At 46.0% G+C, this 15,656-nt stretch overlaps 1 protein-coding gene across 1 annotated transcript in view; it reads left to right on the forward strand.

Annotated features, from left to right (window-relative positions):
• MTHFD1L (methylenetetrahydrofolate dehydrogenase (NADP+ dependent) 1 like) overlaps positions 1-15,656 on the forward strand; it is a gene marked incomplete at both ends in the record, with an annotated part of 206,675 nt that overhangs the window by 134,345 nt on the left and 56,674 nt on the right. Inside the window, 3 exons of the mRNA XM_080700390.1 lie at positions 2,552-2,593; positions 3,776-3,876; positions 4,406-4,583. Of these exons, the coding sequence (XP_080556516.1) occupies positions 2,552-2,593; positions 3,776-3,876; positions 4,406-4,583 (321 nt within the window). The remainder of the gene's footprint in view (positions 1-2,551; positions 2,594-3,775; positions 3,877-4,405; positions 4,584-15,656) is intronic.

A 15,656-nucleotide genomic window follows, 5' to 3' on the forward strand; every position in this document is an offset into this window, starting at 1 on the left:
GCCCTTTCTATGTTTTGTTTTGAAAAGGGATCTTGCTGGGTGCTGAGCGTCTCACTAAATTGCTGAGGCTGTCCTGTAACCCCAGATCCTCCTGTCTCAGCCTCCCAAGTACTGGGATTACAGTTGTGTGTCGCCGCACCTGGCTGGTTTGCTCATGTTTCGAGTAACATTTTATTATGTATATGAGTGAGATGTTAGTACACAAAATAAAAAATTGGAGATTCTTTTTTTTTCTGTATTCTTTGTAAGTATTTGTGTAACGTTTAGCAGGTCCTAAGGAATTCTGATTTTACTCAAAACACTAGTTGCTGCTGCAGTCTCTCCTAGACTTTAGACCTTGACTCTGTAGCCCATCTTCTACTTTCACAGAAGAATTTCTGGTTGGGCGTGGTGGCACACACCTGTAATCCCAGTATTAGGATGCTGAGAAGGAGAATTGAGGATTCAAAGCCAGCCTCGGCAACCTAGTGAAAGCCATTTTCAAAACAAAAAACTTAAAAGAATTTAAGGTGTAGCTTCGAGGTAGAATGCCCCTGGGTTCAATCCCCAGTACAAAAAACAAAACAAAAAAACAAAACACATACACCTGTACAACTATATGGGCCTGTTGCTAATGGGTAGGTGGTAGATTTTTTAAATACAAATATAATATTCTAATGAATACAGGACTGTTTAGGTTTTATATTCCTAAATGAGTAATAGCAAAAGTTAAACCTTTGCAAATCTATTTTATCTGTGTCTTTAAACAGACAATATACTCTATTGGTGTGGCGTTAGTCATAGTGACCTACCATTCTGTCTACAGTATGTATGTTTATTATTTTTTTCATTTAAAAAAATCATATCTTTTTTTTTCATTTTATTACTCATTTATTTATTTGTTTATTTTTACAGTACTGGGAATTGAAGCCAGTGCCTGTGTGCTCTGAGCAAGCACTCTATGGCTTAGTGACATCCCTGGCCCTGTTAGCCTCTTTGTTTGAGTGTGTGGTATTGGGGATTGAACCCAGGAGCATTCTACCTCCAGGCTACACCCCAGCCCTTTTTTGTTATTGTTGTTTTTGTTTTTGTTTTTGTTTTGAGACAGAGTCTCACTAAATGCTGAGGCTGGCATCAGCCTGTGATCCTCCCGTCTCAGCCTCCCGAGTCCTGGGATTCCAGGCACGTACCGCTGTACCTGGCTCTGGAACCAGCTTTGGACTTTTTCAATCCATTCTACTTTGGGGCATTTGTTCATGTGCTGTTCTTGATTTCACTTTTTATTGGACTCTGCAGAGCTCCGTATATGTGCACACGCAAGCCGTGTGTGCTCAGTGGTGTTTAAATTTTATTTCAATCTAGCTTTTTAGTTGCACAACTGAGCAGCTCACTCTGTTTTATAGTTTATGCTTCAGATGGGAAATACTCATCTTAAAATACTGTGTGTGCCTATATGCTTAACAAAAAACTTCTCCCACAGAGAGACCTTCTTTTTGAAGGATTTTACTATTTCTAAGACTCCTTCCACTGAGGGGAGAGAAAGGCATCGTGTCTAGGGTGAATCAAAACATTGTGTAGTTTCTCTTAAAAATCAGCAGCAGGCTATAGACAAAAGCAGGGGAGTCAGGGGAAGGTACCACATTGGGGGTTCAGAACTCTACTGTGCAACTCTCCATTCTGCTTCTCGTTTGCAGTGCAGCCAGCATCATCTGCTTCTCGTTTTCTCTGCGGCCAGCATCAACTTTTTTTTTTTTAAGAGTCTCACTAAGTTGCTGAGAACTTCACCAAATAGCTGAGGCGGCTGCAAACCTGTGATTCTCCTGTCTCAGCCTCCCAAGCACTAGATTACAGGCCTGTGCCACCACGCCCTGCTCAGCATCATCTTTAAACTGCCCCTCCAACTCCGTAGGGCATTGTAAGGATCTGGACCAGAAAAACGAGAGCGTCTGACAATCACTTAAAGGTGATTTAGAATCAACTTACAGGGATGCTGTACTCTGTATAATCAGGGAGTAAACATTCTTAGTTCCATGAGCAACATAATAAAAATTCTCAACATTGGCTCAAGCTAAAATCACTCTCAAGCCCAGTTTGGTGGCCCACCCCTGTAATCTCAGTACTTGGGAGGCTGGGATGGAACAATCACAGGTTCTAGGCCAGCCTTAGCAACTTAGCAAAACCCTCGGCAACTGAGAACCTATTTCAAAATAAAAATTAAAATGGGTTGGGGCTTTAGCTCAGAGGTAGAGTGCACTGGAATTCAATCCCCAGCACCAAATACATGAATGAATGAATGAATGAATGAATGAATGAATGAGTGAATGAATGAAATTTCCTTCAGAGATCCTGATTTCATTGGTTTAGGGAGAGCCCAGGAAACAGTGTTGTTTTTTGTTTTTTGTTTTGTTTTGTTTTGTTTTCAGAAAGCTTCCCATAGGACTTTACAGTTCTCCAGGACAGCCAACCACTGGCTTCAAGTAGGGCTGCCTTCCCAAAAAGTGTTGGTGATATCTGAACTTAAAAAAAGCATTTACACAGGGTTATGCCTAATTTTTGTCTTCCCCACCCCCAGGTAACTGCTGGTGTCCCACTAAAGAAAGAATACACAGAGGAGGTAAGAGGGACTGTCAGATGCTGAGGTGGACTTGCTCCAACCCAACAGAACCTGGCCTGCAGCTCACCACCAGCCCTGTCCCTTCTCCCCGGAGGCCTCTTAGAAATTCGTTCTCCTAACAACCTAGGAGGACATGGGCAGAGTACAGGAATGAAAACTATTCCCTTAGCTGGGCATGGTGGCACAGGCTTGTAATCCCAGTATTTGAGAGGCTAAGACAGGAGGATTGCAAGTTCACAGCCAGCCTCAGCTACCTACACCCTCCGCAACTTAGTGAGATCCTGTTTCAAAATAAAAAATAGAGCTGGAGGTGTAGCTCGGAGGTGGAATGCCCCTGGGATGCATCCCCAGTACCACAAAAAAAAAAAAAAAAAAAAAAAATCCTTTAAATTTGAAAACACTAGATAGATGGATAGATAGATAGATAGATGTTTATCTACTGTCTTCTACTGTAGGACGGCTACCAGAGCCATCAGAGCCCAAGGTCTCCAGACAGAAATAAATATGAAGCATATACCCGTGCCTTTTACCATGGAGGGTGGAGGAAGAACCAACTTTTGGAGAATACTGCAGTTGGCCTTAAGACTTAATGAGAGTGATAGACCCTCCTAAAAGAGTACCTTTTAACTCCTACAGGTGGCGCCGGGGACTCAAGCCAGGAGGGACAGGACAGGGAATTGTGCCTTTTGTCCCAGCCTGCAGTGTGGGCATGTTGCCCATGGCCTGGCAGCCAGTCCTTAGCAGAAACACTTGTCAGGCTCAAGATCCAAATATGTCTTTGGATCTAAAATACTTTTTAAAGTATTTTGAAGATGAACCTTTTCCTTCTTACATTTTTCTTTGGGTAAAAAAAAGAAATGATATTAAGATCTTTTCTAAAAGCCCCTAGGCACATAGATGTCACCCAATAGATGGGAGACAGAGACAAGAGGATCACAGGTTCAAGCCCAGCCTCCGCAACTTAGTGAGACCCTGTTTCCAAAAGTAAGAAATAAAAAGGGGGCTGGGGAGATGTGTCTCAGAGTTAGAATGCCCTGGGGTTCCATCCCTAGCACCAAAAAGAGAAAAGGCTTCTGGGATAGTAAAGCGAGGAAAGATGTTGGCGCGGCTGCTGGCGGGGCGAGGCCCCTTGGTGTGGAGGTCCAGAGGAGGTGATGCGCCCACTGTCCTTACCCCTTGCAGAACATCCAGTTGGTGGCCGACGGCTGCTGTAACCTCCAGAAGCAGATTCAGATCGCTCAGCTCTTTGGGGTTCCCGTCGTGGTGGCGCTGAATGTCTTCAAGTGAGTCAAGCCCCCTGCTTTAAGAGAGGCACCATCTTGGGGTCAGGCTGGAAGCTCAGTTTGTGTCCCGGGGGTGTTTGGTCTTTCTGCGCTCCTCTGAAAGTACGCAGAACTACTCTGCCCTGGGTGTGGGTTTGTTTGGTGTGGTTTCGTTTTAGCAAATGTGTCCCCAAAACGTTATTGGGGAGATGAAACGTATACAGCGATTTGCCGTTCCCTTGGCTCTGGGGTTTGTTTCAATCCCACTGAGCATTTCTGTTGGAGAGCCTATGAACGATCACAGGGAGATGGTGTTGAATTTTCGCCCTAAAAGCCCTGAACGGCTTGAAATATTTGAGTCATGTTGGAGAGGAATTTTTTTTTCCAGCTCCTTCTCTAAGTCTGATTTATTTAAACACGATGTGACCACTTTTGATGTTTAAAATATATTCAGTGTTAGAGAGCGGAGTTCAGTATAAACGGTTAGTCTTTCTTTAAAAACATCACTAAGTGAATACAGATGCAAAACCACAAACATGTTCATCGCCAGGACCGACACCCGCGCGGAGATTGACTTGGTGTGTGAGCTGGCGAAGCGGGCCGGCGCCTTTGATGCGGTCCCCTGCCATCACTGGTCGGCAGGTGGGAAAGGGTCGGTGGACTTGGCCCGGGCTGTAAGAGAAGCTGCAAATAAAGGAAGCCACTTCCAGTTCCTGTATGATGTGCAGGTAAGACACAGCTGCAAGGACAGGAGCCTTGAGATGGCGGCTCCCGGGTCTCTCATCAGGCGAGTGCCGAGAGCTTTATTGACATGGGTCCTTATGACAGCCCTGCAGAGAAGGAAGCTGAAGGGCTGGGGACGTGGCTCAGTGTTAGAGTTCTTGACTAGTATGCACGAGACCCTGGGTTTGATTCCCACTGCCACAAAAAAAAAAGACACAAAAAAGAGGGAGATCAAGACATTGAGCTATCTAAAGAGGGCAGGTCCGAGCCCTGGAGCCCATTCTCTATTCACAAACAGCAGGCCTGGGAAGGAGGTGCCTTGGAGAACAGGGTCAAGGCTCGCAAGGGCCCACTGCCCAGGAAGGAGGTTTTTGAGCGATTCCACCAAGGCTCGTGAAATCACAGGAGGAATTGTCCTCATCCATATCTCCTGTGGTTTTCCTTGGCTGTGGTTTTCTGGAGTAAATACATACATTGTGGTAAAACACACATTACATGACGTTTGACCTCGTAACCATTTTTAAGCGAGAGTTCAGCAGTGGTGCGACCCAACTCACTGCATCGGGTCAAACTGAAACTCTGGGCTCGTTGAACAGCTCCCGTTGCTCTTCCCCACAAGCCCCGGCAGCTGCTGCTCCGCTTCTGTCTGTGAATTTGATTTCTCTGCATATCTCTTATACATGGAATCTTGCAATTTCAGGCTTTTTGTGACTAGCTTATTTCACTTAGCATAATGTACATGCACGTGGTAGCACCTCACCGTTGTCTTCTTTTTTTAGGCTGAATAATATTCCATCTCATATATGTGCCATATTGCACTAATCCATTCCTCTCCTGACAAACACTGGGGCTACTTCTCCCTTGTGGCTCTTGTATAGTATACTACTGTATACTGCTGTGAACACATGTGTCCATAGCCCAGGTACAGCTCTCTCTTCAAGACTGTTTTCATTTCTTTTGGCTGTATACCCAGAAGTGAAATCACTAAGCTTTCTAGTATATTTTGAATGCATCTAAAAGATGAATCTGAAGTAAAAAAAATCTGAATTTCCCTGGACTCGCCGACCGTCGCTCTGCAGTTTGTAAGGCCTGTCCTGGCCTGTGGGGTGTCCCCAAGATGGCCGCAGAGTCCGAGTCCTCCAACAGACCGCTGCTTCGCTGTTGAAGCTTCCTCCCCCACACCTGCCCCTGGTCGATCTCAAACGTCACAAATAATGTCGCACCTCTTTCCTGCTCACACCAATGAGCATAAGTGAAGAGGAAGAAAAGGAAACGAAGAGGAGAGGGCCGAGTGACATTATCCAGATGCCGGGGCAACACAGAAAAGCACAAGGGTGATTTCTTGCCGAGCTGCCGCGGGGGAGGGCTCTTCACGCGCTCGCCACATACGTGGGCGCTCTGCATCCACGCGTTTCCTCATCCTGCCATCCCTGTGGGCAGAAACTGGTGACGTCCTCCCATTCTGTGGACGACGCGCTGAGGAAGAGATGGAGAAAGCTGCCCCGTGTCTCAGGGCTGAGCAGCCGGAGTGGTAGGTCGTCACCACGCCCCGCTCCTCAGAGCTGAGGACCGCATGAGACGTGGGGCCAGGCAGCAGGTGCAGCGTAAGGGGGCCGTGACTAATGTCTTAAAGAGAAGGATGACAAGGACAAGAATCCCTGCCGGATGAGAGCCATCGTTAGCACCCAGTAGCGGTTTGTGGGAGGGAGGACTTCTGGTTAGTGCAGAAAGAGTTGGTCCTGTGGAAAGGCCATTTGATGAATGAGGAATTCGAAGTCCAGCTTGCCTGAGTCGCTCCTCATTCAGGAGGAGGCAGCTCTGATTCTGCTTCCTGAGACAACAGCTGATTAATTCAGAATCAGTATTCAAAAATAGGGGGTGGGGCAAGGCTTGGTGGGGCATGCCTTTAGTACCAGTACTTGGGAGGCTTAGACAAGAGGATCACAGGTTCAAGACCAGCCTCAGCAACTTATGGAGACTCTTAGCAATTTAGTGAGACCCTGTTTCAAAATAAATGGGCAAAAGGCTGGGTGTGGTGGCGCATGCTCATGATCCCCGTGCTTGGGAGGTGAAGACAGGAGGATCGCGCTGGTTCGGAGCCAGCCTCACTGGCTTAGGAGACCCTGTTTCCAAATAAAAAAATATAAAAAGGTCTGGGAGTGTAGCCCGGAGGTAGAAGGGCTTCCTGGAACCCCAGTACCACCAAATAAATAAATGGGCAAGGGTGTAGCTCAGAAATAAAATGCCTCTTAGGTCATTCTCCAGTACCACAAAAAAAAAAAAAAAAAGGAGATGGGGAATCAGATACAGTGGCCTAATTGCCCAAAAGAAATTTATCTTGTGAAAAATAACATATTTAAGCAAGAAACAGGATCATTTCCTTGCAGCCATTTAGAATGATCATACTCCCCTTTAAGATGTAGTTAAAAGTCCCCCCTAAAAAAAAATCAGCTTCTCTTTGACTTTTCCAATTTCACTTTTGATAATTGCATCTTTCCTATCAACTGATAGCGTTTCTCAATATCTATAGATATGCAGGGAAATTTTACAGTTGAGAGAAAAGCGAATCTGTATTTACATGTCACAGCTAAGAACTCTCTTCTGAACCCCCATCTAGCACGCCTCGCCCAGTCCACCTGGGATGAGGGCTCAGTTCTGCGTCATCTATGGAAGGCGTTCCACTGGGCCGTGACGTGCACTGGGAGAAGGCATGTGTTATCATGAAAAGGCATAAACCTTGGGGTCACACGGAATGGAGTTCAAATCTTGACAAGGCCTCCTTCTGCTGAGCCAAGTTTGAGCAGCTAACCCACCTTGGGGCCTCAGCTTCCTCCAGTACAGAGTAGTGCCCGATGTTAACAACAGCTTCACAGAGTTTCTGGGGGGCCCAGATGCGGCGAACCGCAGCCTCTGTCTTCCTGTCCTGTTCCCCTTGCAAAGAGAGCAGGCCTCCCGAATCTACCTCGAAGCACTCTCTTGGAACTCAACGTACCCGATTAAGATGCTAGGGATGGTATCTTTTTTTAAAGTGGCTTAAAACCGGTTGCTTGAGCACCATGAAAAAAAGATACCACCAGGTTAACCCAAAATGTGTGACCTTTTTGCTTCTGAGTGAGAATAGGAGTTAAATCATGAAGACATTTCTGCAAAGTAAGAGGCAGGGTCTTAAAAAGTCCATTTGAAATTGTTTTTCTGAATACTGGTTGAAAATCATCTCCATATTCTTCCTCTCACTTTGCAAACATCTTTAGGTGTAACCTTGATGGCCAGGCAGGATAGTGTTTGTTTTTGTTAAGAGATCTTTCCTGTCCCTTGCCTGGAGCCTTCTCTTGATCGCCGTGGGGACTGAATGAAGAAAGCCCAGAACATACTGTGAGGACAGCCGGGCACAGCCGGCCTCCCTGGTTTCTGAACTCTGGCGCTGTCTCTGTCCCTAGGTTTCAGGGTGGCTTATCCCCTGCTGGTCTTTTTTAAGGCAGGGAATGTTTTGTTTTCGTCGGTTACTGAGAAATGATTTCATATTTCTTCAAAGATCGAACTTGAACATATCCCAGTTGTTGGTAAGGTTTTCTGAGTTTCCTTTTAATTACACTTAAGGCGTTTGCAACCAGAGCCTCAAAATTTAAATAAATAAATGGGTGTATATACATGCATATGTTTATATGTATACACACACACACACACACACACACACATACATGGAGTTTTTTATTGTGGTGAAAATGTACTTAACATAAAATTGCCCACTTTAACCATTTTTCAACATATAGTTCTGTGGTGTTAAGTGCACTCACATGGTGCCCGTGGCATTTGTGCATGGAATTGTTTGGAGTATTCTGTGGAAAGCCACCCCTCATGTTGTCCAGTCAGTTAAGAATCTCATCCGCAAACCTCTTGCCCCTCTGCCCTTTAATATGATGTGTTTTTGTTTACAACTGAGTTCTGCCTATAAAAAGCTGGCTCAAAGCCGGGCGTGGTGGCGCACGCTTGTAATCCCAGCATTTGGGAGGCTGAGACCGGAGGATCACAGTTTGCAGACAGCCTCAGCTACTTAGTGAGGCCCTCTGCAACTCAGTGAGACCCTGTTTCAAAATAAAGAGTAAAAAATTGGGCAGGGGGTGTAGCTCGGAGGTCGAATGCCCCTGGGTTCCATCCCCAGACCCACAAAAAAAAAAAAAAAAAAAAAAAAAGCTGCCTCATCCCATTTGATCCGCCTCAGGGATCCCCTCTAAGCTTTCCCCCCACCTTTTTCCACAATTCATCTCCAAATTCCCATATCACACAGTAGGCCAGACCTTTCACAAGCACTCCTTAGCTCATTTCAAAACTGGATTCCTCCCCAACACTGGCCTTCGGTTGGTTCTCTGTCAAGCCTCCTCTTGCCTGCAGTCAGTGTGTAACACACTCCGCAGCCCAGCACGGCCTCACGCTTCTGTGCTAGATGAAGAGGCTCTGGAGGCCCCCGCCTCCCGTGACAGGCAGCCCAACTCGGCGTCCCACTCACCCTTGTCAACCGCAAGGCCTGCCCCAGCCTTGGTTCCTAGATGGTGGAGACAGCGCCTGTTGAGGGAGAAACAGGCAATTTATTTCATTCGTGCGTGTCATCAGGATCCTTCCTCTTTCATTTTAAATGCTCTTTTCTCCCATGAAAAATAGAATGTCAATATGATGGAAGTTTCTAGAAATGCATTATGTCCTATAAAATTTTGAGAGAATCTGAAATGAAGAACTGTCAGTCATATCACAGCTGCCTTCTCCCCCCGCCCCATCCATCTGCAGTCTCTCTGACATCCATTTACATAAGAGAGGACCACTGTCGTCTCATCAGAGAACAGTATTTAAGTATGAATCACAAGTATAGTAATCTCGGTACTTGGGAAGCTGAGACTGGAGGATCACAGGTTCAAGGGAGCCTCGGCGACACAGCTGGACTCTCGGCAGCCCAGGGAGACCAGGTTTCAAAAACAAAAATTTGAAAGGGCTGAGGTATAGCTCAGAGGGAGAACGCTCCTGGATGCAATCCCCAGTACCACAAAAAATAAAAAGTAACGGTACCACATATAATAAGCCACTTCAAGAAAGCAAGCCTCAGCCTTAGGATCTAGGGGTAGAACAGTCACTCCAGTCTCCTAGAGGTTGGGGAAATGATTTCTTTATCCTTTCATGACTGAGACTTTAGTCTTCGTCTACAAGTTTTTCCCTCAGAAGCTCATCTCCAGTAGATCAGTGGGCAAAAGATGGTTCCTGCCGTGTAGTCAAAAAAAAAAAAAAAAAAGGAGCCACTTGTCAAGTATAAGCGCTCCTTACACACAAAGGGAACAGAACCACACCTTGTGTTCGTCCATTTTGCTCTTAAAACACACAGATCTTTCTAAATCGGGTTTGTATGAGGAAAGGAGCAAGTATGTCCTAAAGGTATGTGAACGGTGTTAGGCCACGCGAGCTCCCAGGTAACGGCCCGCCAGCCCTTTCCTCTCATTTGGGTGAGATCTTTAAAATCACATATTCCTACAAATTCCTTTCCGTCAACGTGGCTATGAGGCCGGAGTTTGGTTTGGTCTGTGTTTTGTTGTGGCTGCTGTTGTACTAGAGATGGAACCTGGTGGCATTCTACCTCTGAGCTACACCCACTGCCTTTTTCTTTTCTTTTTTTGGAAACAGAACCTCACTAAGTTGCTGAGGCTGTCCTCCTGCGATCCTCCTATCTCGGCCTCCCCAGCACTGGGATTATAGTCCTGCACCACCATACCCAGCTGGCTGTCGGGTTCTGTTTGTGAGTCATCCAAGATCGTGCAGGTGGATTCCATGTTGTCATCATTCCTCAGGGACAAATGCAGATTTTCACGTAAGGAGCCTCTGCCCATTCCGCACACCGTAGCTGTCCTTAGAGAACGAGATTCCTCCGGGTCCGCAGAGTTAAGCTGCTGCTCGGAGGCCAGAGTGCCGCGGGCTCCTGGAAGTCCGCACGTAGCCCCACATGCAGCTTGGTTTCCAGCCAGGGGCGAGCTCTGTGTCAGCTACACAGGGGCCTGTTGTTCTCAGGAACAAGGACAGAGCTGCTCCCTGGGCACCAGGTGGTGCGTTTGTAATGCAAGCCCTTGCACCTGTGGGGTATGGCCGGTGCAAATTAACATCTCCAGTTCCGAGTGGTACTTTTATTTGAATTACAGAAACGCCTATTTGCCAAACTGGTCTTGCATATCATTTAAAACTTATGCCTCATTTAAAATAGAGTAAAAACTAAAACAATTGCTGTATGTCTAGAGATTTCTATTCAACTTGCCCTTTAAATATTGATCTTGCCCTTTAAACATTTTATGGGCACTGGAATACATTGTGCACATATCACAGCACAGGAATGTTTAACCTGCATGAAACCAGCTCTGTGGCATTGAAGAGAGGAAGGAACAGTGTCTTTTTATTCATTATACCCTCAGTGTGTGCAAATAACTTCATTTGGGACCAGATTCAAGAAGCAGAAGTGTGTCCCAGGCCCCGCTACAGTGCGGGCTTAGGAAGAGGTGGCTGGGTGGAGGCTGGAGACAGGTAGCATTTTCCTGCTCTTAGAAGGGGTTCTCTGTGCTGCTGACTGTAACGTCTGCTCTCCAAGTGAGTTGAGACATCTCTATAACGTTGACACGTTATAAAGACTTTGTACATCTTTTTAATTCTAGCCGGTTCGTGTTTAAACTTTGGCGCTATTACACTTTTTGGTTCATATTTTCATCACTAAAAAAATAATCTAAAAGTTTAAGCAACTGTTTATCTGGATTTTATAGGTCAGTCTTATTCCACAAAATTAGGTCTTTGAACAAGCTGATCTGGCAGTTTAAGCAGGCATGTCCAGAACTTTCTCAAAAAGAATGTGCTATCTAATACTGAATAATTCAGCTTCTGTGCACCCGCATCAACACACCTACCTGTGAGCAAAATAAAACATCAAGGGCACCACATCCTCCAGCTTACCCTGGTGGTATCGCCAGCTAACATTTATGATTTGCCTACTGTATGCAGAAGCCCACATAACAGTTGGTCGTGGTTATTTGCCAGAGCTGCACTAAGGCCACCTATGACTACTGAAATTTAGCTGAACACTAACATTCAACCAACTTAAGCATCCAGCTCCTCGCTGCCCTGTGAGTGGCTAGAAGGCTGCAAATGCAGCTACTGAACATTTCCATCAGGCAACGCGTTCTGCCGGACAGCTCGAGGGTGAATATTTCAGTTTCCTAAATAACGTCTTCTTGCAGAGGTTTAGGAGGGAGTCGGTCTAGAATATGTTTAGAGTGACATTCTTGTTCAACGTGAAGATTTAGCATACCGCTCAGAAATGATCAGCGACACTCGCGTAGACACCGGGCTATATTCAGCCACTATCGCTGCGTTACGCAATTGTGCCTCACGCCGGCCAGCCATTCCTGGCCCCCGTGGGCTTGGTGCTCGCCGGGCCACACCTGGGCTTGTCTCCTCCTGGGGCATAGTCCTTCCCTCGTCCTGCTCCCCGCGGCCTCCCTGCCCGCACTCCTCCAGGTCTCTTTGGTGTCGGGCCAGCCTTTGCGGCTGGCCACAATCCCCTACACGCCTCGACCCCCAGCCTTCAGCAGGGACGCTGCCGCAGAGCCCTGACGGTGCACTCTGTCGTCACGGCTGTCTGTTGTGTCTCGTTATTCCCGCTCCATCACAAGTTCTTTTTAGGCAAAAAGAACTTTTTCACAAGGTAGCTCCGTGACCTTGTGACGTCCTTGCCATCCGTGGTTAACTGTTCTTTGAGCACATGCTGGGGGCGCGCTGGGCGCAGGCCGCTCCACCAGACACCAGGCGTATTGGGATGAGAGATGGGAATAAGAGATCAGCTGATGTTTGCGGAGCCCGGGAGAGCCAGCTGGGAACGCGTGGACACTCAGTTGATTTTTATCATTTAACTTGCTTTTTAAAAGCTATCATTTGCCACAAAGCAGTCGAAGTGAATCTCAAATTCAGATTGTGATCATTGGACTGAGCCTACGTTCTTTTTCTTTCTTTCAAAGAATACGTTTCGCCGGGCGTGGTGGCGCACGCTTGTCATCCCCGCGCTTGGGAGGCAGAGACAGGAGGATCGCGCAGGTTCGAAGCCAGCCATGCGCGCTGGCTTAGGAGACCCTGTTTCCAAATAAAAATGTAAAAATCAGTCTGGGAGTGTAGCCCAGAGGTAGAAGGGCTTCCAGGAACCCCAGTACCACAAAAAAAAAAAAAAACAAAGAGTACGTTTCTCCCCCAAATCAAGCAGAGACACAACAGGCAGGTCCCTGCCTGCTGATACCACATAGAGATGGCCAGCGGTGGGCGGGTCTTCCCAGGCAGTGCTTCAGTTTTACACAAAACCCAAAGGAGCAGGTGACTGGTGTTTCTATTTATTTACTTGTACACATGAGTGAAAACGAAACACTGTACTGGGAATCTCTAGACAACCTTGGCCTTGGGCTTCCTCACCCTGCGAGCTGAAGCCCTTTATTTGCCTCATGAGATCGCAGGCCCTGAGCTCGGGTGCGGAGGGCGCCTCCTAGGGTCTCAGGAGATGGTACTGTCCTCACCGGAGCCACCAGAAACCACCTTCATCTTCTCCAGGGGCGGAGAGGCCAACGCCAGGTGTCACGCTGCCCCGTAGGGATTCCTTGCCACCGTCGCTGACCGTTTGTGTCCTCTGGCCTGCCTTTCTTTCTTTCTTTCTTTCTTTCTTTCTTCCTCCCTCCCTCCTTCCCTCCCGCTCCCTCCCTCCCCCACCTCTCTCTCTCTCTCTCTCTCTCTCTCTCTCTCTCTCTTACTTTCTTGGTGGTACTTGGGGTAGAACCCAGAGGCTTTCTACCTCTGGGCTATACTTCCAGACCTATTTTATATTTTATTTGGAAACAGGAGTCTCACTAAGTTGCTGGGAGCCTCACTAAGTAGCTGAAGCTGGCTTCGAACCTGTGTGATCCTCCTGTCTCAGCCTCCCAAGCGCGGGGATTACAAGCGTGCGCCACCATGCCCGGTCCCAGGACACTTTCTAATAAACATTGGAAAGGAAGTTGTTTAGCTGACAAAAGATGCCTGTTTCCTGTGTCCAAAGGAGTGAAACGCTGGGTCTCAGAGCGTCGTGTGCCCACGCACACAGCAGCACTATTCATAATCACCAAAAGGCGGAAACAGCCCCTGTGCCCATTGATGACGAACGGCCCAGCAGCGCAGGGCATGTGTGCGCTGCGCGGAGCTACTCGGCCTTCAGGGATGGAGCTCTGCCCACGCTGACAGGTGGGGGGCGGTACGCCAAGTGAAATTAGCCAGGTGCAGAAGGACATGCCTGGTTCCCCTTGTAGAAGAGTAGTCAGATTCACAGAGTAGAACCGTGGCTGCCTGAGGAGGGGTGGGAGCGGCTATTAAATGGGGGCAGAGTTTCACTTTTGCTAAATGGTAAGACTTCTGGGGGTTGGAGCCCCAGCCAGAGCCCTGACAGGAGGGAACGTCGTCTGGTTCACGGGGTGCTGAGAGCTGACTTCACCTGACAAAGTGTGGTCTTTGAACTTTATGTGGGGGCTCTTTCCTGCTAAAGAGATTTTCAAGCATATATATTTTTTTTTTTTCTCAGTACTGGGATGGAACCCAGGGGCATTCTACCTCCAAGCCATACCCTCAGCCCTATTTTTTATCCTTTATTTTGAAACAGGGTCTCACTGAGTTGCAAAAGGCCTCAGTAAGTAGTAGCTGAGGCCGTCCTCGAACCATGATCCTCCTGTTTCAGCCTCCCAAATGCTGGGATTACAAGCATGCACCACCATGCCCAGCTCTAGCATCCTTTTTTTTTTAATTATTTATTTATTTATTTATTTATTTTTAATTTTTTATTGGTGCACTGTATTCATACATCATAGTGGGATACAAACTTTTGTAGACATACATGCACACATCGCCCAGTCAGCCCCCACCCGATCCCCACCCCTTCCTCTCCCTATCCCTCCCTCCCATGCTTGGCTTAGTGGTTGACATCTAGTATTATAGCAATTTATCCAAAATTAAAAATGATAATGTCACATAACAGTTTCATTTGTCTGATACCAAGCTTTTGATGACTTAAAGATAACATTTCAATATTTTTTTTTACTTTCTTTCTTACCAGAGAATATTTTTTTCTATTTTTTAGGTGAAACTATCATATATTTATATATTTATTTTTCAGGAAAAAAATCTATCCTAATATGGAATATGGACTCTAGATACCCAAAATGATCTTGAAAAAGAACAAAGCTAGCAGATATATATTTTCTGATTTCAAACCATATAAAGCTACAATAATTGAAACAGTGTAGTACTGTTCTAAAGGCAGATATATAGACCATTGGAGTTAAATACAAGCCTAGAGCTAAATTCTTCCCTATATTGTCAAGTTATTTTTGACAAGGTTTCCACGAACATTTGGTGGTGGAAATAATAATCTTTTAACTAAATATTGTTGAAAAATAATAATTACATGGAAAAGAATAAAGTTGGACCCTTACCTAATCCCATATACAAATATTAACTCAAAATAGAAAAAAAAAGACCTAAATATAAATCTTAAGACTATAAACTTTTAGGAGAAAATCTAGGTCATAAAACCTCACAACATTGAAATTGGCAGTGATTTCTTGGATATGATTTCAATGGCACAGGCAACAGAAGAGTATACAAACTCCCTAAAAAAAAAAAAAAAAATATTGTATATCCAAAGACAATGTAAAGGCCTCAATTCAAAGCACAAACAACCGATTAGACCACATGGAGAACAGAATCTCGCTCTTAGAAGATGATCATTCCAAAAATGAAACCATAGTTTCTAATCTAGGAAAAAATATCCGACAGCAGGAATCTGATATTGAAGAAATATGGGCCCATTTTAAGAGAGCTAACCTAAGAATAATTGGAATAGAGGAGGGAAAAGAAGGTAAAACCAAAGGGATCAACAGTCTCTTCAAGGAAGTAATAGCAGAAAATTTTCCAAACATAGAGCAAGAGGTCGATACACAGGTCCAGGAAACTTATAGAACTCCCTTTAGACAGGATTGGAGAAGAGGATCCCCACGCCACAT

Source organism: Muscardinus avellanarius, assembly GCF_963383645.1.
Source record: "Muscardinus avellanarius genome assembly, chromosome: 8".
In the NCBI taxonomy this organism is placed as follows: domain Eukaryota; kingdom Metazoa; phylum Chordata; class Mammalia; order Rodentia; family Gliridae; genus Muscardinus; species Muscardinus avellanarius.